General features: G+C 42.1%; 1 protein-coding gene across 3 annotated transcripts in view; it reads right to left on the bottom strand.

Annotated features, from left to right (window-relative positions):
* Window positions 1-18,146, bottom strand: part of LOC106582102 (ubiquitin-conjugating enzyme E2 E2) — a 37,749-nt gene extending 19,603 nt beyond the window's left edge. Inside the window, exons 1-3 of one of the 3 annotated variants that reach the window (XM_014164849.3) lie at window positions 18,019-18,146; window positions 15,850-16,038; window positions 13,613-13,663 (exon numbers count right to left, since the gene is read on the bottom strand). In XM_014164849.3, the coding sequence (XP_014020324.1) occupies window positions 13,613-13,663; window positions 15,850-16,031 (233 nt within the window). In that variant the 5' untranslated portion in view covers window positions 16,032-16,038; window positions 18,019-18,146. Of the gene's footprint in view, window positions 1-13,612; window positions 13,664-15,849; window positions 16,039-16,428; window positions 16,564-18,018 lie in introns of those variants that run through there. The other 2 variants (XM_082962621.1, XM_045703317.2) reach the window with 2 other exon arrangements.
* Window positions 18,147-24,113: the final 5,967 nt, after the last annotated feature.

The following is a 24,113-nucleotide window of genomic DNA, read 5'->3' as shown; positions in this document are numbered from 1 at the left end:
GTTTGCTTGCGTTAGCTGTGGATTACCATCCTGTCAGTCTCAATGGCCTAAACGGCTTCTGTGAACCAACTGTGTAATGGCTAGACTTCACCATAGAGTGGCCACGTGATGTGTCACACTTGGTTTCCCATAGAACACATTAACATTTGGGACAAATGTTTATGGGAAGTGCTGCACAAACGAGGACATTGAGAATCCAATGACACGCATGAATCAAGACAGGCTGTGTTAGCTTTCAAATAAGTGCCTTGGTGGAGGGCAATAATGATAAATTAAAGTGAGATGGTGTCTGAGGTCTAGAACAAAGCATGTTACCTTCAGTCACTCACAGCTCATTTCTTTTCCACTCAACTCTCTCTGCAAAACGACTGACAGACTGTTCATTAGAACATGCCTAGTTCAACAGATGCTACACTAGCTCAGTTTTATCAATAGCATATGAGGTGAAACACTTGAAATCGTGTACAGGTGTAGGATCTCAGTTTGACCTACATTGTCACAGCAAAATAATCCTGCTGCAACAGGATTTGAACATGTAGTCCATAATGTTGCTTGATGGGTGGTTAGGCTATTAGCTGGTCAAAAGTAGGCTACATGAAAAGTGCAATAATGTTAATATAGCCATGTGTTTGTTTGTGTAAATCAATTCTCAGCAACAAAAGACTAGTACAAATACAGGATCTTAATTTGATCAGGGTTTAATATTTTCCCTGTATTTTACAAAATGTTCCATCCCAAGAATAAATCCCTTTCCTCCCGAGTAACCTGGTATTTCTTGCCAAAACCGGAAGTGTCATTCTAAAGCATATAAATACGTCTGGATTTGATTAAAGCTTTGATCGGGATGAAAATCCAAGCCTGATGCTACCTGAGCCAGATTATGAGCCCTACATTAAACACATTTTAAGAGCCCAAACACCAAAAAGCACCAATTATTGTGACGTTATCCAATAGGTGTACATATGATAGGCTATCGCACATTACGCAAGACAGAAAAATATTAAAGCCCATATATGTATGCTCTCTTGGGTAAATAAATGAAACAAGCGACAGTAATCTTTTTGAGTGTGGATTGTATTACTGTACTGTATTATATGGACTGGAATTACACACCCCGTTCAAACCATGAAGCTGTGAGAGAACACGCAATGCTGGTGGAAAACATGCACGCAGAAACCCCCAAATAAAACAAATCCCATCCCAGACAGATTATGATAGTGAAACTGATCAGCGATATGTTTATGTTGTAATACCATGGATGTTGGCCATCAGTTTATCACTAAACCACCCAAACACACCCCCCCCACATTGTAAATACCAATCCCAGACATTATGATAGGGAAATTGATCATGGATGTTTGGCCATCAGGACATCCCAGTTTTACACTAAAACCTAGTTGAATCAGATGTCAATCAAAACCCTGCACACCCAGACCCAGTAGCGCTCTGTTCAGGCAGAGGGTTGGTCACCACCACTAACACCAACTCTGCCACCACTAACACCAATTTGATTTTGAAATATAATTAGGGTCCATTTACAATTTGTATAATTAGCCGTGCTTGACTTGGGATGAAAGAATGCAGGAGCGGTCTTTTCCCAAGTCGGTCCATTAGACTATTTTCACCGAAATTCACAAATGACATTATGCTATTGAGACCTCTGATTATTCCATTAAGGGTTTATACACTTTTAACCAAATTGCCATTATTATAGCCTACATGAAAAAGTAAGCATTGTTGACTGGAAGGCTGCTGTGTCTGATCCCATGTAGACCTACCATCTCCTGCCATAGTGCCCTTGATCAAGGTACCCGTCAGTCAGGTTGTCAACATGTAGTCAACCTTTCATCTGGAGAGCTCCTGGATGTGCAGGCTTGGCTTTTGATTCAGCCCTGAAACACCCAAGTCTGCTTATCAAGATCATGTTGAGCAGTCGATGTTTAAGCTACAACGTGGTTAGGCCAGGGCTTGAACAAAAGCCTGCACACCCAGTAGCTATCCTGGAGGATGGTTGCCACAATTGCAACATTTCAAACCAATACCTTTGTCTTTATAAAATGATTCCCTAATTCAATTAATGAAATGGATAAGGTAGGCTCGTTCAAAGCTAAAATATTCATGTTTCAGGGGAGATCGAGGCACATTATTTGTCACAATTACATGGCTATTGTCTAATAGAGGGGCATACCATCTTATTTAATTAATAGGGGGGAATTTCAGCAGATTTATTTTAGGCTATCCAAAGTGCCGGTGGAAAGGCAACAATGACATTAAAGCTTAGTTAACTAGTGAGATAGCCAATTCAAACATAACGACTACAAGTTATCTAGTCAGCCTGTTGCCTGTCATTTTATACCTGCTGCTGAAATGTCACTCTCTCTCCCCTTGGGCAACGGCCCACTCGCAGACACGCACTGAAGGGTCATTCCGATGATGGTTGATATGTAGATTTTTAAGTGAGTGATTAATAAAATTTAAAAGCGTTCCTTGATGAATTACATGAACAAAAAGGATGAAACAAATTTTTGACCTAATTTGACAACTTGGAGCAGCACATGCGCATTTTCAAATCTGCGCAATCTCAAATAGCCTACTGTCACGCAGCGATTCACAGACTAACAGCAAATAAACTTGAACCGAGCAGAATCAGAAATGAATGCCCACTCTCCATTGCTATTCAATGTAGACCCAGTCTTCATTCCACTTTGATTAACTTTTTTTGCCTCGATGTGTGAATCTGGGCCAGCGATAGGATACTTTGTTTTATAGAGGAGCTGGTATGCAATTCCCTAAAAATGATAGGTGCCGGTACGGCGCTCCGGACTGCCCAAGTCAAGCACTGATAATTAGTAGCCTGACGCATTGCCAACATTTCCCCTAATGTTGTGAGACGTGCGTATTACTTTCTCTTTCGCTCTCAATTGCTGCTTTATTCCTTCCTTGCTCTCAAAAGTTAAATGAAATACGCTTTGTTCTCATCTTCATCATGCTTGAATAATGTCTAAGATGCAGACGGCGTTCGCTTCTCTTCACAAACATAGAATGGTTATGGTCTGAAGAAATAACTGCTATAGCCTATCGCCATCACGAGTTCTCTTTCTCCTTTCAAACTCCCCACAAGTTATTTTGTCTGCTGTATTTAACATTCAGCAAAAAATAGCAAGGCTGCATCCGTCTTCGAATAGTCTACTAGTATAAAGAACTGCACCAAAAAAAATGTCCAAAAAGCTATTCTAGTCTAGCTTTTCCTGGGGCTCCATAAGAGCTAAGGAGGGAGGCCATTGGAGACCTAATACTGCATTGAATGTATTACCTGAAAGAGGTTTGCTAGGACATCCATATACAGCTCTGGAAAAAATTAAAAGTGACCACTGCAAAATTATCAGTTTCTCTGGTTTTGCTATTTATAGGCATGCGTTTAGGTAAAATGAACATTTTTGTTTTATTCTATAAACTACTGACAACATTTCTCCCAAATTCCAAATAAAAATATTGTCATTTAGAGCATTTATTTGCAGAAAATTACAACTGGTCAAACTATTTTTTTTAAATGCAGTGTTGTCAGACCTCAATTAATGCGAAGAAAATAAGTTCATATTCATTTTTAAACAATACTAATGTTTTAACTTAGGAAGAGTTCAGATATCAATATTTTGTGGAATAACCCTGATTTTCAATCACAGCTTTCATGCGTCTTGGCATGTTCTCCACCAGTCTTTCACATTGATGTTGGGTGACTGTTGGGCTGGCCATGACAGGGTCTTGATCTAGTGGTTCTCCAGCCACACCTTGATTGACCTGGCTGTGTGGCATGGAGCATTGTCCTGCTGGAAAAAACAATCCTCAGAGTTTGGGAACATTGTCAGAGCAGAAGGAAGCAAGTTTTCTTCCAGGACATCCTTGTACGTGGCTTGATTCATGCGTCCTTCACACACACAAATCTGCCCAATTCCAGCTTTGCTGAAGCACCCCTAGATCATCACGATCCTCCACCAAATTTCACAGTGGGTGCGAGACACTGTGGCTTGTAGGCCTCTCTAGGTCTCTGTCTAACCAGTAGACGAACAGGTGTTGGGCAAAGCTGAAAATTGGACTCATCAGGGAAGATGACCTTACCAGTCCTCTACGGTCCAATCCTTATGGTCTTTTGCAAACCTCACCCTGGCTCTTCTTTGCTTCTCATTGATGAAGGGATTTTTCTATCTTTGCATGACTTCAGCCCTGCCCATAGGAGCCTGTTTCAAACCGTCCTCGCCGTGCACTTCACCCCAGCTGCTGTTTGCCATTCTTTTTGTAGGTCACTTGATGTCATCCTACGGTTGTTGAGTGACATTCGAATGAGTTGGCGGTCGTCCCGGTCAGTGGAGAGTCGTTTTCGCCCTCTGCCGGTTTGTAGCTTTGTTGTCCCCGATTACATTTACGTCATTTAGCAGACGCTCTTATCCAGAGCGACTTACAAATTGGTGCATTCACCTTATGATATCCAGTGGAACAACCACTTTACAATAGTACATCTTTATCTTTTTTTTTGGGGGGGGGGGGTTAGAAGGATTACTTTATCCTATCCCAGGTATTCCTTAAAGAGGTGGGGTTTCAGGTGTCTCCGGAAGGTGGTGATTGACTCCGCTGTCCTGGCGTCGTGAGGGAGCTTGTTCCACCATTGGGGTGCCAGAGCAGCGAACAGTTTTGACTGGGCTGAGCGGGAACTGTGCTTCCGCAGAGGTAGGGAGGCGAGCAGGCCAGAGGTGGATGAACGCAGTGCCCTTCTTTGGGTGTAGGACTGATCAGAGCCTGAAGGTACGGAGGTGCCGTTCCCCTCACAGCTCTGTAGGCAAGCACCGATGTCTTCTGCTTGACCTGTGTTGGAATTAAACAGACACTGGAATGGAAGCCATACATGTAGAGATGCTGATTTAAGAAAAATTTGCAGTGGTATCTTAATTTTTTCCAGAGCTGTATGTACAGTGATCTCCAAAAGTATTGGAACAGTGACATTTTGTTTTGCTTTGGCTCATTACTCCAGCACTTTCGATTTGGAATTACAATTATACAATGCCTATGAAGTGCACTGTCAGCTTTAATTTGAGGGTATTTTAATTCATATCGGGTGAACAATTTAGAAATTACAGCACTTTTTGTACATCCCCCCCAAAAAAGTCATGACATTTATAAGAAAAACCAAATACGCTAGACAAGGTGAGATCTTTTGATTTATGTAAAATGAATTATGCGGCAAATGTAGTTGGAAATGCTTTTATGCTCAAATATTGATATAATAACCATCATATGGTTACTCTTGTGTTACTGACTTGTTGCACCCTCGACAACTACTATGATTATTATTATTTGACCATGCTGGTCATTTATGAACATTTGAACATCTAGTCCATGTGCTGTTATAATCTCCACCCGGCACAGCCAGAAGAGGACTGGCCACCCCTCATAGCCTGGTTCCTCTCTAGGTTTCTTCCTAGGTTCTGGCCTTTCTAGGGAGTTTTTCCTAGCCACCGTGCTTCTACACCTGCATTGCTTGCTGTTTGGGGTTTTAGGCTGGGTTTCTATACAGCACTTTGAGATATCAGCTGATGTAAGAAGGGCTATATAAATAAATTTGATTTGATCATATCGACGTAAACTTGGAGCAACGCGATGACGTGTGGTTCTCCCATTACGACGCGTCGGGAAAGCATGCAATTTATTAGACTAGAGATGGTTGATTAAATAAGTTATGATGAACTTCACAGGGTGGTGAAAGTGTAAGGTGATGAGCTTGATGATCCTTTCCAATAAATACACTGCTCAAAAAAATAAAGGGAACACTTAAACAACACATCCTAGATCTGAATGAAAGACAATCTTATTAAATACTTTTTTCTTTACATAGTTGAATGTGCTGACAACAAAATCACACCAAAATAATCACTGGAAATCCAATTTATCAACCCATGGCGGTCTTGATTTGGAGTCACACTCAAAATTAAAGTGGAAAACCACACTACAGGCTGATCCAACTTTGATGTAATGTCCTTAAAACAAGTCAAAATGAGGCTCAGTAGTGTGTGTGGCCTCCACGTGCCTGTATGACCTCCCTACAACGCCTGGGCATGCTCCTGATGAGGTGGCGAAGAAGAAGAGAATGAAGAGTCCATGTACAAAAAGTGCTGTCATTTCTAAACGGCTCATATGGATGAAAATACCTTCAAATTAAAGCTGACCGTCTGCATCGAAAGTGCTGGAGTACATAGCCAAAACAAAACACACTGTCCCAATACTTTGAGCTCACTGTATCTCTGCTAGAGCTGACCTTATCTGCTATTGTCCCTTCTCAGTGTACAGGGCTTGAGAGGGATGCCTAAGGTAAAGCCAAACATGTTTAATGTTAAAATCTGCTACTCTTTTGGAACGCAGTATTGTCAAGATAACTACTTTTTACCGTGTGTAAAATTGCTTGTTTCATTTGAAAGCTTTTGATAAAAATACAAAAAAATGCATGAAATGAAATGTATGCATTCACTACTGTAAGTCGCTCTGGATAAGAGTGTCTGCTAAATGACAAATGTAAATGTGGCGGATGGTCTCCTGAGGGATCTCCTCCCAGACCTGGACTAAAGCATCCACCAACTCCTGGACAGTCTGTGGTGCAACGTGGCATTGGTGGATGGAATGAGACATGATGTCCCAGATGTGCTCAATTGGATTCAGGTCTGGGGAACGGGCGGGCCAGTCCATAGCATCAATGCCTTCCTCTTGCAGGAACTGCTGACCCACTCCAGCCACATGAGGTCTAGCATTATCTTGCATTAGGAGGAACCCAGGGCCAACCGCACCAGCATATGGTCTCACAAGGGGTCTGAGGATCTCATCTCGGTACCTAATGGCAGTCAGGCTACCTCTGGCGAGCACATGGAGGGCTGTGCGGCCCCCCAAAGAAATGCCACCCCACACCATGACTGACCCACTGCCAAACCGGTCATGCTGGAGGATGTTGCAGGCAGCAGAACGTTCTCCATGGCGTCTCCAGACTGTCACATGTGCTCAGTGTGAACCTGCTTTCATCTGTGAAGAGCACAGGGCGCCAGTGGCGAATTTGCCAATCTTGGTGTTCTCTGGCAAATTCCAAACGTCCTGCACGGTGTTGGGCTGTAAGCACAACCCCCACCTGTGGACGTCGGGCCCTCATACCACCCTTATGGAGTCTGTTTCTGACCGTTTGAGCAGACACATGCACATTTGTGGCCTGCTGGAGGTCATTTTGCAAGGCTCTGGCAGTGCTTCTCCTGCTCCTCCTTGCACAAAGGCGGTGGTAGCGGTCCTGCTGCTGGGTTGTTGCCCTCCTTACGGCCTCCTCCATGTCTCCTGATGTACTGGCCTGTCTCCTGGTAGCGCCTCCATGCTCTGGACACTACGCTGACAGACACTGCAAACCTTCTTGCCACAGCTCGCATTGATGTGCCATCCTGGATGAGCTGCACTACCTGAGCCACTTGTGTGGGTTGTAGACTCCGTCTCATGCTACCACTAGAGTGAAAGCACCGCCAGCATTCAAAAGTGACCAAAACATCAGCCAGGAAGCATAGGAACTGAGAAGTGGTCTGTGGTCCCCACCTGCAGAACCACTCCTTTATTGGGGGTGTCTTGCTAATTGCCTATAATTTCCACCTGTTGTCTCCTCCATTTGCACAACAGCATGTGAATTTTATTGTCAATCAGTGTTGCTTCCTAAGTGGACAGTTTGATTTCATAGAAGTGTGATTGACTTGGAGTTACATTGTGTTGTTTAAGTGTTCCCTTTATTTTTTTGAGCAGTATATTTAGGGTCTTATTCTGGTGACATGATGATCAATGCTTGTCTGCAGTTTGACAAATCAAAATAATCTGCCCCCTTTGTCCATAATAATCTCACCACGTAGGCTATACAGTGCATTCGGAAACTATTCAGACCCCTTCACCTTTTCCACATTGTTAAGTTACCGCCTTATACTAAAATTGATTACTCGGCTACGTAAAAAAAAGAAGAAATCTTGCACATGTGCAGAAATATCTGTATTTTTAGCCTGGGCAAATTGAGATACAGAAACTCTGTATCCGTAGCCACTCTGTATAATTTAACAGTTCCATTTCACATCATGCTGTTCATATAAAAAATGTATTATAATTTACCAGTTTCTGGCAGATATTTATCCCGGGAAATAGGAGTGGGTTTGAACGGGAAATCCTGGTTCCCGTTATTAAACCCTAATCTGTAAAAACATACAGTATTTTGCACCACTGGGAAACAACCATTATCAAAAGGTCATGAACAGGTTGATATATTATTTAGACGATAGAAGATTTATTAGGTTCATGATCTCTGTGATTGTACAACTTGGAATGCATGAGAACAAATGTCATAAACCATCAACGATCTACACAAATGACTCTGGAACAGAGTCTTTTTCTCACGAATCTTGGAGATGAAATTCTTGAAAGTTGAGCTGCAAATGATCAAGTATATTTCTTCCCAGAGGCAACTGTGGCGCATATCCCCTCCCCCTCATGAATATTGATAACTTCCCCGCTGTGGCCTCTTAGATGTGAAGTCCCCTGGTAAAGCCTGTGAAAAATGGCTCTGAGTTTGTCACTCCCACAGAACCCCAGAGGGCCACAATGCAACACTAATAAGCAGCAGTCACTCAGTCATAGTAGTGGAGATGATCCCATCGTGTAAAAGGGATGGAGGTCTGTGTGGGTATTATTGGTTATTTGCCTCATGGCTCAGAGAATGCATGTAGACAATAAGTATAGCAACAAGCAACCAGTCAACAACACACAATGGCATGTTATAAATCCTGCTGAGTGCGGACATTTCCCATTGGGCCTGGCATCATCAGAAAGTGACACGGTTTGGTCATCTTTAAGGGCATTACATCATGCCATTTGGATTCAGAGGCCAGCAGAAGCTATTTGTGCTGAAGACTGACAGTGTAAATCATCCAAATTAGAGTGCATCTGGTCTCATGAGAGACATGTCCAGTGCTACAGTAGGCTATACGACAATGGCAACATTCAGTCAGAATAAATGCTATTCTGTTCCAGACTCTTCATTGTTTCATGACAAACATTGCTGCTTGTACAGCAATACTTGAAATATCTGATAGTTAGCATAATCCCAATGCCCAAAGCCAATTTGGTTTCACTCATTTGATGAGTGACAATGACAAGGTGAGAGCTGTCACAATAATGTTAGTAAACTGGTGCTGGAAATGACATCTTATTGCCCTCGTGTTCACATGCTGAAAAAGAACCAACAGGCTCAAAACCGCTTGAAACAAATGCAATTTCTAACAAATATTTAGTAACAGTGCTGATGAAAGACAATGTCAGATCATGGATGCTTAGGACTGTTATAAAGCAGAGTACTATAAAGTGATTAGACAGTAGCCAACAACACATCAACCATTACTTTCAACCTTCCACAATCACCTCATGATTAAATTTGCTGGCCAGTCTCCGAATCTCCAGAGATGTTTTATTACAGGATGATAAGGCTGGGAGACTCTCCCCTGCTTGAACAAAGGGGATGTCTGACTGCAGGCCTCTCAGTGGGGTGAGCGATGAGAGGAAATAAATCAGCCGCCCCGGCTATGTGTGTAATATGCCGAGCGAGGTGATCTTTTCAACACAACACACACTGTCTCCTGAAGGGGCCAACAGACAGTGACACCATTTGCAGTGTGAAATGAAATGAAAAACCTTTGGGACTAACCTGGTCGGTAGTGAGCGGTGTGTAAGGCAGAAATGACGACTTTGACAAGCCTCTTTTTCATGCAAAGCAAATAATTGTTTTGCCCTTATTGACGTTCACTTAAAAAAAAGTGTATGGGGGGGATGGGAGGTTCTAAGTTAACGTATGGAATTGTTTTAAGATGGTCATACCATGGATCATTTAGCTATTTGATTTAGAATTTTAGGAACCCTTTAGGCATCAAAAATATATAAAAAAATAATTGATAAAATATTGAATTTGGCCTTTACTACTATAAACCATAGAAATAACATTGTATAACACATTCATAAATGGCAAAAAAGACAGTTAAAAAAATGAATCATACGGAATAAGGTTTAAGTATCTGTCCTATATCTAGGAGGTATAAGAATGCTGAGGAAATATTTTAGTTTTGGACACATAGAATCAAACCGCTTCGTGAGAAGACCGATTTTCGGGATGCCTCATGGTCTGACAAACAACGCTATAGTTCGGCCACCTTGCAGATGCGGAAGACCAACATATGCGAATGCGGATTGAGACGCAGCCCATGTAAAAAAAACATATCTCTAGCTTAAAGTGACAGATTTTTGTATTTTGTTACTTATATTGATGACTTAACCTGTTTAGGATAGGGGGCAGTATTTTCACGGCCGGATAAAAAAACGTACCCGATTTAATCTGGTTATTACTCCTGCCCAGAAACTAGAATATGCATATAATTGATTTGGATAGAAAACACCCTAAAGTTTCTAAAACTGTTTGAATGGTGTCTGTGAGTATAACAGAACTCGTATGGCAGGCCAAAACCTGAGAAGATTCTATACAGGAAGTGCCCTCTCTGACCATTTCTTGGCCTTCTATAGCCTCTTTATCGAAAACAGAGGATCTCTGCTGTAACGTGACATTTTCTAAGGCTCCCATAGGCTCTCAGAAGGTGCCAGAACGGGGAATGATGACTCTGCAGTCCCTGGGCGGAAAACAGTAGCGCATTTGGAAAGTGGTCGATCTGAGAACAATGACACGGGCGTGCGCATGCACGTGAAGATACCATTTTCTTCTTTCAGTCTTTGAACAAAAACAACGTCTCCCGGTCGGAATATTATCGCTATTTTACGAGAAAAAAAAAAATGAAAAAAAAATTATCGCATAAAAATGTATTTTAAACAGTGTTTGACATGCTTCGAAGTACGGTAATAGAATATTTTGACATTTTTTTGGCACGATACGCGCCGGCGCGTCACCCTTCGGATAGTGTCTTGAACGCAAGAACAAAACGCCGCTATTTGGATATAACTATGGATTATTTGGAACCAAAACAACATTGGGTGTAAAGTAGAAGTCCTGGGAGTGCATTCTGACGAAGAACAGCAAAGGTAATCCAATTTTTCTTATAGTAAATCTGAGTTTGGTGAGTGCCAAACTTGGTGGGTGTCAAAATAGCTAGCCATGATGGCCGGGCTATCTACTCAGAATAATGCAAAATGTGCTTTCACCGAAAAGCTATTTTAAAATCGGACATAGCGATTGCATAAAGGAGTTCTGTATCTATAATTCTTAAAATAATTGTTATGTTTTTTTGTGAACGTTTATCGTGAGTAATTTAGTAAATTCACCGGAAGTTAGTTCTGAACGTATGCTAGTTCTGAACGTCACATGCTAATGTAAAAAGCTGGTTTTTGATATAAATATGAACTTGATTGAACAAAACATGCATGTATTGTATAATATAATGTCCTAGGAGTGTCATCTGATGAAGATCATCAAAGGTTAGTGCTGCATTTAGCTGTGGTTTTGGTTTTTGTGACATTATATGCTAGCTTGAAAAATGGGTGTCTGATTATTTCTGGCTGGGTACTCTCCTGACATAATCTAATGTTTTGCTTTCGTTGTAAAGCCTTTTTGAAAACGGACAATGTGGTTAGATAAAGGAGAGTCTTGTCTTAAATGGTGTAAAATAGTCATATGTTTGAAAAATTGAAGTTTTTGGATTTGAGGAGTTTGTAATTCGCGCCACGCCCTATCATTGGATATTGGCGAGGCGTTCCGCTAGCGGAACATCTAGATGTAAGAGGTTTAAGGATTAATGAAATTGTCTGTTATACATATTCTTTAATCCTAATCAGACCACTATAACAATGGAAGAACATTAATTGGAATGTGTTATAAAAGCCATATTATTTCAGTTGTTATTGGGGCCGGGAAGATACCAGTATCGTGGCAAGGAAACAAAACACAAAGCAGATTTAACTTCTTTAGGAAAATATCCCTGATGTTGGAAACAAACATTACGTTGTCATCCAGTCACATGTATTTATTTTCAAGCTATAGCACACAATATTTTATATAGAGCTGGTTTTTAGAAAGGACTAAAGAGTCTGGTCTGCTTCGTGTTTTCATTTTTGTGTACGGAAAAAATAGAGATACTGGTATCGTCCCGGCCCTAGTTGTTATGGGATTAGCATGAATATGCAGCCTGGGAATACAGAGAGGATTATCTTTAAAACACCTAATTGTTTTCCAGGCAACTAGTTATTTTTATGGCTGCGTATATTTCTGTTACTGATTATTTTACTTAAAAATTATGCTGCCTTTAATCCCCCTGCCTCTGTAGCCTCAAGCGAAATTATTTCCAACGCGACAACCTCATTTTTCAAAGTCCATTGAAACAGAGTATTTGAAGTCCTTGAGTAAAGATCCAATACTCAATATCTAATTTAGCCTTCAGTAACTACATTTTGAATTCGAATGAAAAGGTTCCTATATATATTCACCCTTCCAGCAAGGGTGTTACATGAAACTCAGTTAAAGTGATTAGTTCCTGCACAGCACTACACACAGAGCTGGATGAGTCACTCAGGGCCATCTCTCTTTGTTGTTTTAACAGGTGCATATAAAATGAACACAACCAATCTAAAATTGGCAAAAAGCAACAGCATCTCCTATTGAACTCCATCTCCCGCAGATAAATGCCTAAACTTGCCTTGTTCCTGGCCTCCATTTTCTCTGGTAATTTGCCTTTGAATGCTGAGACTGAGGTAATTACTGTGCTGTTATAAACGGGGGGATAATCAATGACAACGTCACTTTGTGTTCTTTAAGTTAATAAGGCCTCTGCACAACGTCCCCCTGGGATGCCTTTTGTCATTCAGCGGCTGATGCACATTTGGTCGGTCTACCACTCGCTAGCTGGCCACCATATCTCTGCCTCAAAGGACAGGCAGCAGAACACAATAACCATTGTCTGGCTATGGAAAATCCCCAGCAGAACCACATGAGAATCGAAACTTCTTTTTAATTCACACGTTCTCTTTTCCCTTTTTAGATGGGCTTTCAACGGAAATCCTATGATCTAAAATGGTACGTTTCCTATACGGTTAGATAAGTAGGCCTATATCGTGTTTGTTCTTTTACCTAACTACAGAAATGTTGTGACAAGTGCTAGTGTAATCACTCTTACGCGCATGATAAACATCTTTATCATAACAAGGATATATTTTTATTTATTTCACCTTTATTTAACCAGGAAGGCCATTTGAGAACAAGTTCTCATTTACAACTGCGACCTGGCCAAGATAGAGCAAAGCAGTGCGACACAAACAGAGTTACACATGGAATAAACAAACGTACAGTCAATAACACAATAGAAAAATCTATATACAGTGTGTGCAAATGTAGTAAGATTAGGTAGGTAAGGCAATATATGTAATACCTGACCCCCTATGTAAAACTAGAAAGACTGAAGTCCATCCTTCATTCTTAGAACCAAGAATCCCGAACAGAAATACAGTATATCCTGAGATCCCAAGCCCATAACATTAGCAAGGTGAATAAACATAAATGCTGGTAGAGAGCAATCTTCCTTACCTGCAGTTTGGAGGTGGGTCAAGTGTAATTTCTGCAAGTTCTTTCTGAATCCTGAAAAACAATGATACTCTCTTTTAATCTTTGTGGCAATGAATATCTCTAATCGCATAACAAAGAGCTCCCAGAATGCATTTGACCCCAGTGTGATGAATAAATCCATAGAACATGATGATACAGGTAGACCAGACCACAAATTGCAGTCATATGAGTTAATCTATCATACAAATCTAAATTTACCAAATGCCAAGGCAATCCATTATAGGCTTATTATGTCTAGGGTTGGGCCAATATATGATTGGAATGGAATATCGTGATATTTGACATTGACGATATATCGTGATGTGCAAGACTAGAAAACTGTGCAGTTTTATCAGTTAGGCTGTATCAATGTGTCTAAAATGAAGTCTAAATAAATTAACTAAGCCAAAAAAAAAAAAAAAAAAGATTATTTAATAAGAATGCCACTATTTTGTAAATAAGCACAAAAATTCTACAGTCTGGAATGATTTAGTAATTAACGGTGCAAAACTATTATATCAGATATCGCAATATTTAGAAGAGGTCTCCCCAAATATCACCCAACTCTAATGGTGTCACACAGTGCCATACTGTTGTTAAACTGACTTTTCCATGAGGAAGCAGCATAAGGCACATTACAAACGTGACGAGGCAACCTCTGTTTAAAAGAATAGCAGATCCTGAACGGTTCAAACCTGAAATGATTTATCAGAGTGTGTGTGTTATTACAATAGGCCTGCACAAATGTCAACATCTTTCAATAACTCTTTCAAATTCACCCACGCAGCAGTCACCTGCGAGGGAAGGGTTAATAACATCATGTAAACATCTTTGTAGAAAAAGGATGACAAATCACGATGACATGCAATGGTTAAACGCACAACAGTGCAATTTAACTTGTGACATAACAGTCATAATGTTATGTCACATCAATCTGTGTTGAACCAGGCATGGGGTAAACAGCATGGAAACACATTATACCATCACTGACCGACTGACCTTTAATCAACAGAGAGCTGTGGTGTCCAGCGTTGCGGTCGTAATACTAAAACCCTGGATTTGAGCACAGTGGACTGTCTTATAAGTGTGCTACACATCAGGAAGATGTTCCAAATATCAGGGGTAGTTATAAAAAGCGCTGTAGCCTCAGCCAATCCCTGGCTCGGCTGGTTGCATAATTCTATCATCACCTCGCATCAATCTGTGTTTCCACTGGCAAGGCTAGGTGGGCGACAGTGGGAATGCTGTTCGTGACAACACTAACCACACAGATGTGATATGAATGAAAGTATGGTCATCATCGTTAGCGCTCAGGCCACCTGACCTAGCGAATGAAAGCTCTATGAAAATGCTATAACCAAGGATAACCAGGCCAAGTCCAGAGTGTTTCCTGGTCAGCTCTTATCATCACACGGCCAGGAAAGACTCGGGGGGGCATAGTCATCATAGTAATCTGCCTGTCAGATGAATGCTTTACAGTGTCATGATGCGATAGATGGAACAAGGTTACCTTTCATTACATATCTTGTATGGATTAAATCTAATGGATATATTAATAGCGTGAGTGTGACTAGAATAATGATGTCCATAGGACCGGTTAGCGTTATATACATTAAGTGTACAAATCATTAGGAACACCTGCTCTGTCCATGCCATAGACTGACCAGGTAAATCCAGGTGAAAGCTATGAACCCTTATTGATGTCACTTGTTAAATCCACTTCAATCAGTGTAGATGACGGGGAGGAGACAGGTTAAAGAAGGATTTTTAAGCCATGAGACATGGATTGCCTACGTGTGCCATTCAGAAGGTGAATGGGCAAGACAAAAGATTTGAAGTGCCTTCGAACGGGGTATGGTAGTAGGTGCCAGGCACACCGGTTTGAGTGTATCAAGAACTGCAACGTTGCTGGGTTTTTCCACACCCAACAGTTTCCCAGGTGTATCAAGAATGGTCCACCACCCAAAGGACATGCAGCCAACTTGACAACTGTGGGAAGCATTGGAGTCAACATGGGCCAGCATCCCCGTAGAATGCTTTCGACACCTTGTACAGTCCATGCCCTTCCAAACTGCGGCTGTTCTGGGGGTGCAACTCAATATTAGGACGGTGTTCTTAATGTTTTGTACACTAAGTGTAACTCACCACCCCGAGGACAGGAAGGTGCTCAAACCTGCCCCACTTAAATACCACTAAACTGAGCCAGATTCAAGGTTTACCTCTTGGCACTAGTTGAGAGTTTGGCAGCTGTTTTACTGGAGATCTTTGTCTCCTTCTTTTTGGGCTGTGCTTGTTGTTCCCGCTCCTGTTCTGGAGGGACTGATGATTCTCGTTGTTCGATATCCGAGCTCCCCCCACTGGTGCTGGGGCTATCGTCCGGTCTCTGCACCTCGCTGGACATCCTGGCCCTGGGAAACAGACACCAAACAGCACAGCTTTATCTTTCGTTAGGTTTTCTATGCAAAATAAATGAGTGGTGTAGTGGTATGTTAGCCTTCCCAGGCTTTTGGGGGGGGGGGACTGCCAGGGTTCCAAGGATGCTATCATTTTACTAGTCATTGTGCTGTTTTGCAGGTTAGGATTAAGATACCATTACCTGCCATTCTGCCCTTGAGCAAGGCATTTTGGTCAATTGACTGTATTGGTCAATTGCACACAAGGTCCAACTGAAATTTGACTTCCGCTTTTAACCCAACCCCTCCGAAAGACACACATACAGTTTTTTGGGGGGAGAGGTGCGTGGGGCTGCAACACTAGGCGCCCGGGGAGCTGTAGTTGTGGGGGGGTTAAGTGCCTACCTCAAGGGCACAACAGCAGGCAATGGCATCTAGGATTTCATACCAGCAACACTCCGGTTGCCAGCTCACTTCCCGCCGGACCCCAGACACAAACTGGCAACCCTCCAGTTGCTGGCTCGTCTCTCTAACCACACAACAGTGGCTGCCTGCCTCCATTGCGTGGTTGAGTAGAACAGAATACTTGATTGTCCTAGCAGGAGGAAATTATTTTCACAACAGGGTAATTATGTAAGTCTGTTTCACTTTGCTGGTTAATGTGTTGAACGCAAGGTGATGAAGCTATTTTGTGTGTTGTAAAATAAAAGGTAGTGAGCGGTTCATAAGTATTATGACAAACTACTAAGATCTCAAACTCATTCAAGAAGATTCAATATTACTGTGTTAACAAACCACCTACACATTTTTGGAATGCATTAGAAACATGTCTGTTGAGATTTAATGGAATATAGCCTAGTATGAAAGAACAATGCAGTCAAGATGTCATGAGTAGCCTGGACTTGAAGAGTCAACGTGTCACAGGCCTACTGACAATATAGTCTTATCTAAAACAATTAATTCAATATCACCACTCACGAACCTTTTAAATAGTTAACCACATCGATTGATGGAACATAGATCGAAAGAGACACTAGCCGATTAAACTCAACTGATCAGGGAGTTGAGTTCAGTGGGCTGAAGAGACACTAGAACAGTAGGCCTGCGCCTCTACAAAGGGCCTCAGAAGACAGATATTGCCTTAGGCTTTGATGATAATAATGAGGTGAGGTCATTTTTATCTATCACGGTCAGTGATATCCGTTTATATTGTTTCGAATAAAAGCCTGGGGAATAGGACTAACGTTACGGTGAAAGATACAAACGGTTAGTAGTGCTTAACCACTATCTTTCCCGGGGGTGTTATGATAAGGACATCAACGCTATTTGTGTATCCACTCGCCAGACATGTATCAACTTGCAAAACAGGTGTGCGATGGCAACGTCGGAGAAATTATAGCAATTCTGAAAATTGTTAGTTACATTTATCAAAGACGGACGCGCATGTTGACTCTAGGGGCCTCAATAAATAAGACACAACAATGTATCACTTTCTTCTGGCGTTGTTTCGGACCCAGCTGAGCAATAGGTCAATACAATTTCAAAGCCTCCCCCCTTCGACTGAAAAATAATAAACAAATAACATGTGACCGCGACACAAATAGAGCTGTCAAAAAAACAAACAATGCATAACAAACATCAATAACACTGCAGGGGAAAAGTAGCACCCGCTGTGCTATGTCCTGCTATGGGGAATTTAAAATGAAGAGGCCTGAGCGTTTAAAACTCGGGAAAATATGCAGAGAACATCACGTTTTAGAGATTCTTCGACAAGGCATCAAGGGCTCGTCAAGGCCAGTCGACGCGAGGGCCAAGTGCACGGCTTGGAAATGTGTGAATCCAACGTTTCTCAAGTGTCCACAAAAAGCGTTGAGCTGCTCAGGCACAAAGGGAGGCACGTCCCACACCCCCTCATCGGAAAATGCCACTTTCACGGGACATTTACTTACTTTCTGTACACATACCAAGGACAGTAACATGCGTGCATAAATTTACCTGGCAGCTGACTGTCGATGCTGTATTTAGTATTAAAATCCCAGGTGAAAAGTATATCCACACACACAGCCGTCTGCTCGCACTCGTGTCCTTGCTATTTAACTGAAGGTAGCAACCGAAAAGCGATTACAGAAAACTGAAGAAGCCGGACCGCCTCCACGCGCGCTCTCATATTGCGCGCGCCGCTCGTGCACGTGTGATGGTCCCAGTCGCCGGAGATGAAACAAATCTGTATGCTTTATCACAAAACAGTTGTAATATTCAAAACAGCAAAGATAGAATTGAACTAGCCAAACTACTCAATGTTGGATGTCGGCTATCTGAAAATGATGGACACTGTAGGTCGAATAAGCAAGGTAGGCTATGTCAACGTGCTTGTACATTAAGAAACTCAACAAAGCATGGCATAACACCCTGGGCTGGGTTTCCCATAAGCATCTTAGCACTAAGATCATCTCAATTCTATTGAAGCTTTTGGAAAACCCAGACTTTGTCCACACATAGTTGTCTATGGGCAACAGAACTTTGGGGTAATGGGGATGAATAGTGTATGTGTATATCAGAGGAGGCTCCTCAGAGGAGGAAGGGCAGGACCATCCTCCTCATTGAATTTCAAAATAAATAAATAGTACAACTATACAAAATATATTCACATCACCAAGTGATCACCAAGCAAAAAATGTGCTGAGTAGTTGACTCAAAGAGAGAAATTACAATAGTTGAACAGTTTTGAACAAATTAATTTCTTCCAAGAGAGAGAGTGAGCTAACTATATTTTGTAGTATATCACTTTCACTTACTTAGCTAGTGTAGAATGCAGCTAGTTAGTTTAGCCTACTCAAACTCCTGACTCCAACAGAAAGGGATCCTATGTTAGCTATGGCTATCCAACATTGTAACTCTTCCAAGTCAAGGTAAGCTTTTGGTTTTATAAATGTATTGCCACCGGGGCCCGCCGGGGAACTGCTAAACTGCTTGCTGCTGACTGTACACTGTACTGCATGATTGTAGCTGGTTTACTAATGCAATTTCAATTCAACGTGTTTAGTGCAGGCCTGAATCACTTCATTGAATATATCTATTGTTCCCTGGACAGCAGATAGATGCCAGTATAGCGCAGCTGATGAACTGAAAATCCGAAATAGAACATTTGCCAAAATAGAATGCAACTGCTCAGCTACAGCGACTGACACATATCAGTTTGCTACTAGCTAATTCTGCAGTCTGGTCGACATGGATTGATTTATTGTAAAAAAATAAACGTAAATCTATCGACAATGAAAATAAAGGGGAAGAGCTGGAGAACAATGTGACAATTATGAACGAACAACCACCGGAGAACCAGAAAAATCAGGAAGATTGCGGCGAGGAAATGCAGCTAGCTAACATAGCTAACGTGGCTCCGGTGGCTAAGAGAAGGATACGGTTGATTCAAGAAGAACCCAGAAAGTTCCAAGAGATGGACAGACAAGTATTTTTTGTACTGCATGATGGGACTAGCCCACTTCGTCTTATTTGCCAGAAAGCAATCAATTGTTTTAAACGAGCAAATTTAGAGCGACATTTCCAGTCACACCTTGCCCACAATGACAAAACATATCCGACACAAAGCAACCTCAGAAACAACAAAATAGTGCAACTCAAAGAACAGCTCAAAGGACAACAACAAATGATGGACAGATCTAGCACTGTTGCAGAGAAAACAATGAGATTGCTTGGATACTCGCAAAAAACAAGAAGGCCTTCACAGATGCGGAGATTGTCAAATAATGTTTTTTGGCCGAAATATTGTATGCTGATTTCACGAACAAGGAAACTATTTAAAGCAAATTAACACATAGAAGACATTGGTGAGGACATGGGTAAGCAACTGATTACTGACATATTCATGGTGCCGTGTTTTAGTATTGCGCTTGACGAAGGCACTGATGTAAGTGACAATGCCCAATTATGTGTTTGGGTCCGCTTCCCTCAAAACGAGTTGTTCAGAGAGGAACTTTTATGTTTACTGCCCCTTTAGGGACAAACACGAGGAGAGGATATTCTGAAAGCCCTTGTTACATTTTTTGCTGATAATTATATTGACTGGTCAAATCTGGCATCTGTGTGCACTGACGGTGCCTCAAACATGCGAGGGAAGGAGAAGGGACTCATAGGCCTGATAAGAAAGAGAGAGGATTCATAGGCCTGATGAGAAAGAGAGAGGATTCATAGGCCTGATGAGAAAGAGAGGATATTCCCAAATTTGTTAAGTTTCATTGTATCATTCATCAGGACGCACTTGTGACTAAACTCAAAGACTGTGACTTACAGAATGTGATGCAGCAAGTCGTGCACGTGGTGAACATTATTATTGCAAGGACACTGAATCACAGTCAATTCCGCGAGTTGCTGGAGGAGTACCAGACAGAATACAGCAACTTGACATTTCACAATGAGGTGAGATGGCTGTCTCGTGGCAGAGTTTTGGAAAGATTCGACCCATTTCTGGAGCCTTGTGTCAGACACAGAGAATCCACTTCTGAAGCAGTGTGTGCAAAAGGTGACATTTTTTGTCAGCACTTATTTATGTGAAGCAACATTTTCAACAATGAACATTGTGAAACAAAAACAGAGAAACAGGCTGACCAATGCACACCTGGATTGCCTCACAAGGATAACAACAACAGACTATAAATTTAGAATGAATTCAGTCAAGGAGAAGAAGAGACATTTTTGCTCATCCAACTACTGAGGTAACCCTTAATATGGCTCTTATACATGTGATGTAGCCTATTTGATGTGTGTATGTATATTTTTGTAATGTGCTGTACATCAAATCAATTGCATGTGCTCTATTGCTATGAATTTGCTCTCAATTGAAAATGGATAATATTGGAAGAAAAAGTACAAAAAATTTAAAATCTGTGCGGCCCTCTGAATGATTGTCTCAACCCAAAGTGACCCCCTTACAAACAAATAGTGAGTAACACTGAGCTAGGTTGACTATGAAGGTTTGGCTTGGAATTTTCTTTCCGCCACAAACAGCTGATGTGTTGTGCACTGAAGTTCACAAGCGAAGGGAAAAGGTCAGTGGAGGAGAGCGCGTAGATAGATGCAAGAAGGAATTGTATAAACAACGAGCTGTTTGTATGTGGCTGCTATGAAAGTGAACTGTGTTTGCGTGTGATCAGGGGTGTATTCATTGCGCCGATTCTGTTGAAAAACGTTTCTTAAACGGAAGCAAACTGAACGAAACAGGGATAAACATACCTGAATTTGTCCAATAGACACTCTCGTTTGCAACTGTTGGAGTAATGATTACACCCTAGATCAGCTAAATGGAGGCAAGAGTGTGCAAGGCGGTATTGAATGTGTCACTGTCTCTCAACTTGATTACATAAAAATATCTCGACCTGTGCACCTACGATGTAAACTTTCATTCATAGGCTAGGTTGTAGCAACCTCATGATGGTACAGGGAAAATTGTAGCATCATGTAGTAGCCTCAACCTATCGATGTTACATTGAGCTGGATGAATGGAATATGAATGACAGTCATCCAATATGCTGTAATAGACACAAGTCCATGTACATTCAAACATTTAAGGTTTGAATTCAAACAGTCTTTCCCTGCAAAAATAGCCCAATACAACACACACTGTCATATAGGGCAGAGCTTCTCCTGTATGGACTGTGAGATACTTCATGATGACACACTGATGGAGGGACTGTGCATTAATTCCCCATTTGATCCAAACTTATTCAATCAAATAATTCACTGTAGCCCTCCCATGCAATGCCTCCATGTTCCTCCCTCATTGAATGTTTATGAATTCTGATCCTCATTCTAATGAAGGCCTTTTGGATTACCCTTCACAACCATTAGATCAACATAACAATAGCCTTCGGCCGTGGAAGGTCCTGACAGCGACCTACGGGCCAGTGTGTGAATAGAGTTGGCTGCAGCACAAGCACTTCCTGAGTCTCCCCCGACAGGGCTCAAGGTCAGCTCTGCACTGTGCCGAGGGCCTTTGTGATGGAAATTGCAGTGTATAAGTTTAAACCCAGAACAATTGGGAACTTCATCCTCCATGTTCCTCAGGTCCCCTCTCCACACCGAAACCAATGGAGAAGGAATGCTGAGTCTCCTGGGGCAGTTCACTGTTAGGGCCTACTAGGCTTATCTTCAGATTGGCTGGAACTTGAGTTTGTGGCTGATGCGCTTTTTGTGTGCGTTGAGCAGTTGAGTGGAGTGACATTAGATTCACCAAATTTGACACAGATGTTGTGCTGCTTGAGAGAAACACATTCAATTAGGTCCATCTGGGCAAATGTGTCAGTGGATTGTATGGGGTGTAAATAGTATTTCACTACTAAAGCTGTTGAGCAAATGTAGGCTTATTTGGAAGTAGTATCAATATTTGATATATTGAATTGTAGTTTGTTATAGGCTACAGGTCCACTGATAACACAATCACAAAATTAAATAAAAATGACATAACATCTTTATAGAGAGTTATTAAAGCTACAACATATTCAACATAGCATTAGCTACAGCATATGCAATACCTTCCGCAGCCAAGCATGAGGAATAAGTAAGTATTGTGTCATCAAATGTCCAAGATTTGACCTGAGGGAGCGGCTCAATTAAGCACTATGCATATGGGTGTATTATAAAGGCGTTATGTTGATGGTGCTCACATCAGTTGTTATTAGGGATGCACAATATATCGGTGAGCATATCGGAATCGGCCGATATAGCTAAAAATGCCAACATCGGCATCGCCAATGTGCAAAACCCGTTGTCAAAGCTGACGTGCATACATGTACCCATATAACATAGGTAGATGAAGGGCCTCCCGGGTGGTGCTGTGCCACCAGAGATTCTGGGTTCGAGCCCAGGCTCTGTCGCAGCCAGCCGCGACCGGGAGGCCCATGGGGCGGCGCACAATTGGCGCAGCGTCATCCGGGTTAGGGAGGGTGTGGCCGGCAGGGATATCCTTGTCTCATCGCGCAATAGCGACTCCTGTGGCGGACCGGGCGCAGTGCACGCTGAACAGGTCGCCAGGTGTACGGTGTTTCCTCCGACACATTGGTGCGGCTGGCTTCCGGGTTGGATGGGCATTGTGTCAAGAGGCAGTGCGGCTTGGTTGGGTTATGTTTCGGAGGACGCGTGGCTCTTGACCTTCACCTCTCCCGAGTCCGTACGGGAGTTGCAGCGATGAGACAAGACAAGACGAAATTGGGGAGAAAAAAATAATAATAAATACATAAGTAGATGATGTAATGACACCACGAAAAATGCAGCGCTATACAGAACAAAAGCAGAAAAATACTAAGCGCACACTTCCAACAACTAAACAAGTTCAAGTCGAGCAGTCATTTGAAAGAGTAAGAAAATTTCAGCAAGACAACTCAGAGTTGAAATCCATTAATGCCAAGCTAATGGAATTCATTGCCCTTGACAATCAACTGTTCTCTGTCGCGGATGATGTTGGCTTTCGCCGACTGTTCGAGCACCGGTCGGTCGGTAGACCACTGCACCGGTCAGTAGACCACTGCATCACCCGGGAGGCCCTTCATCTACCTATGTTATATGGGTACATGGATGCATGTCAGCTTTAAACAACGGGTTTTGCACATTGGCGTTAAACTAGACATCGGGTCGATGCCGATGTTGGCATTTTTAGCTATATCGGCCGATTCCGATATGCTCACCGATATATCGTGCATCCCTAATAACAACTGATGTGACTTGGTACACACTACCTAGAACAGTAGGTGCTATTTTTCAGATGCTGCCCTATTGTTGAAACACATCCATGAGCTACTTGCTATGGGTGTTACTGCTATTAGCTTCACGACTGACATTTGGACCAGCAATGTCAGCCCCATGAGTCTGACAGCACAGTGGGTTGACGAGGATTTCGTACTGAGGAAAGCCGTATTGCATGCTCAAGAGTGTGCTGGTTCTCATACCGCTGCTGTCATTTCAGTGGCATTTGACAACATGTTTGAAACTTGGAAACATGAACACACTCCTAGCTCCATTCGAACAACTGACTGGAGAAATAAGCTCATCAACTGCGTCTGCAGCAGATGTGATACCCTCTG

The sequence above is a fragment of the Salmo salar genome, chromosome 02 (assembly GCF_965601325.2).
Source record: "Salmo salar chromosome 02, fSalSal1, whole genome shotgun sequence".
NCBI lineage: Eukaryota > Metazoa > Chordata > Actinopteri > Salmoniformes > Salmonidae > Salmo > Salmo salar.
The sequence above is the reverse complement of the archived record's forward strand: the minus strand, read 5'-3'. Positions and strand labels throughout refer to the sequence as shown.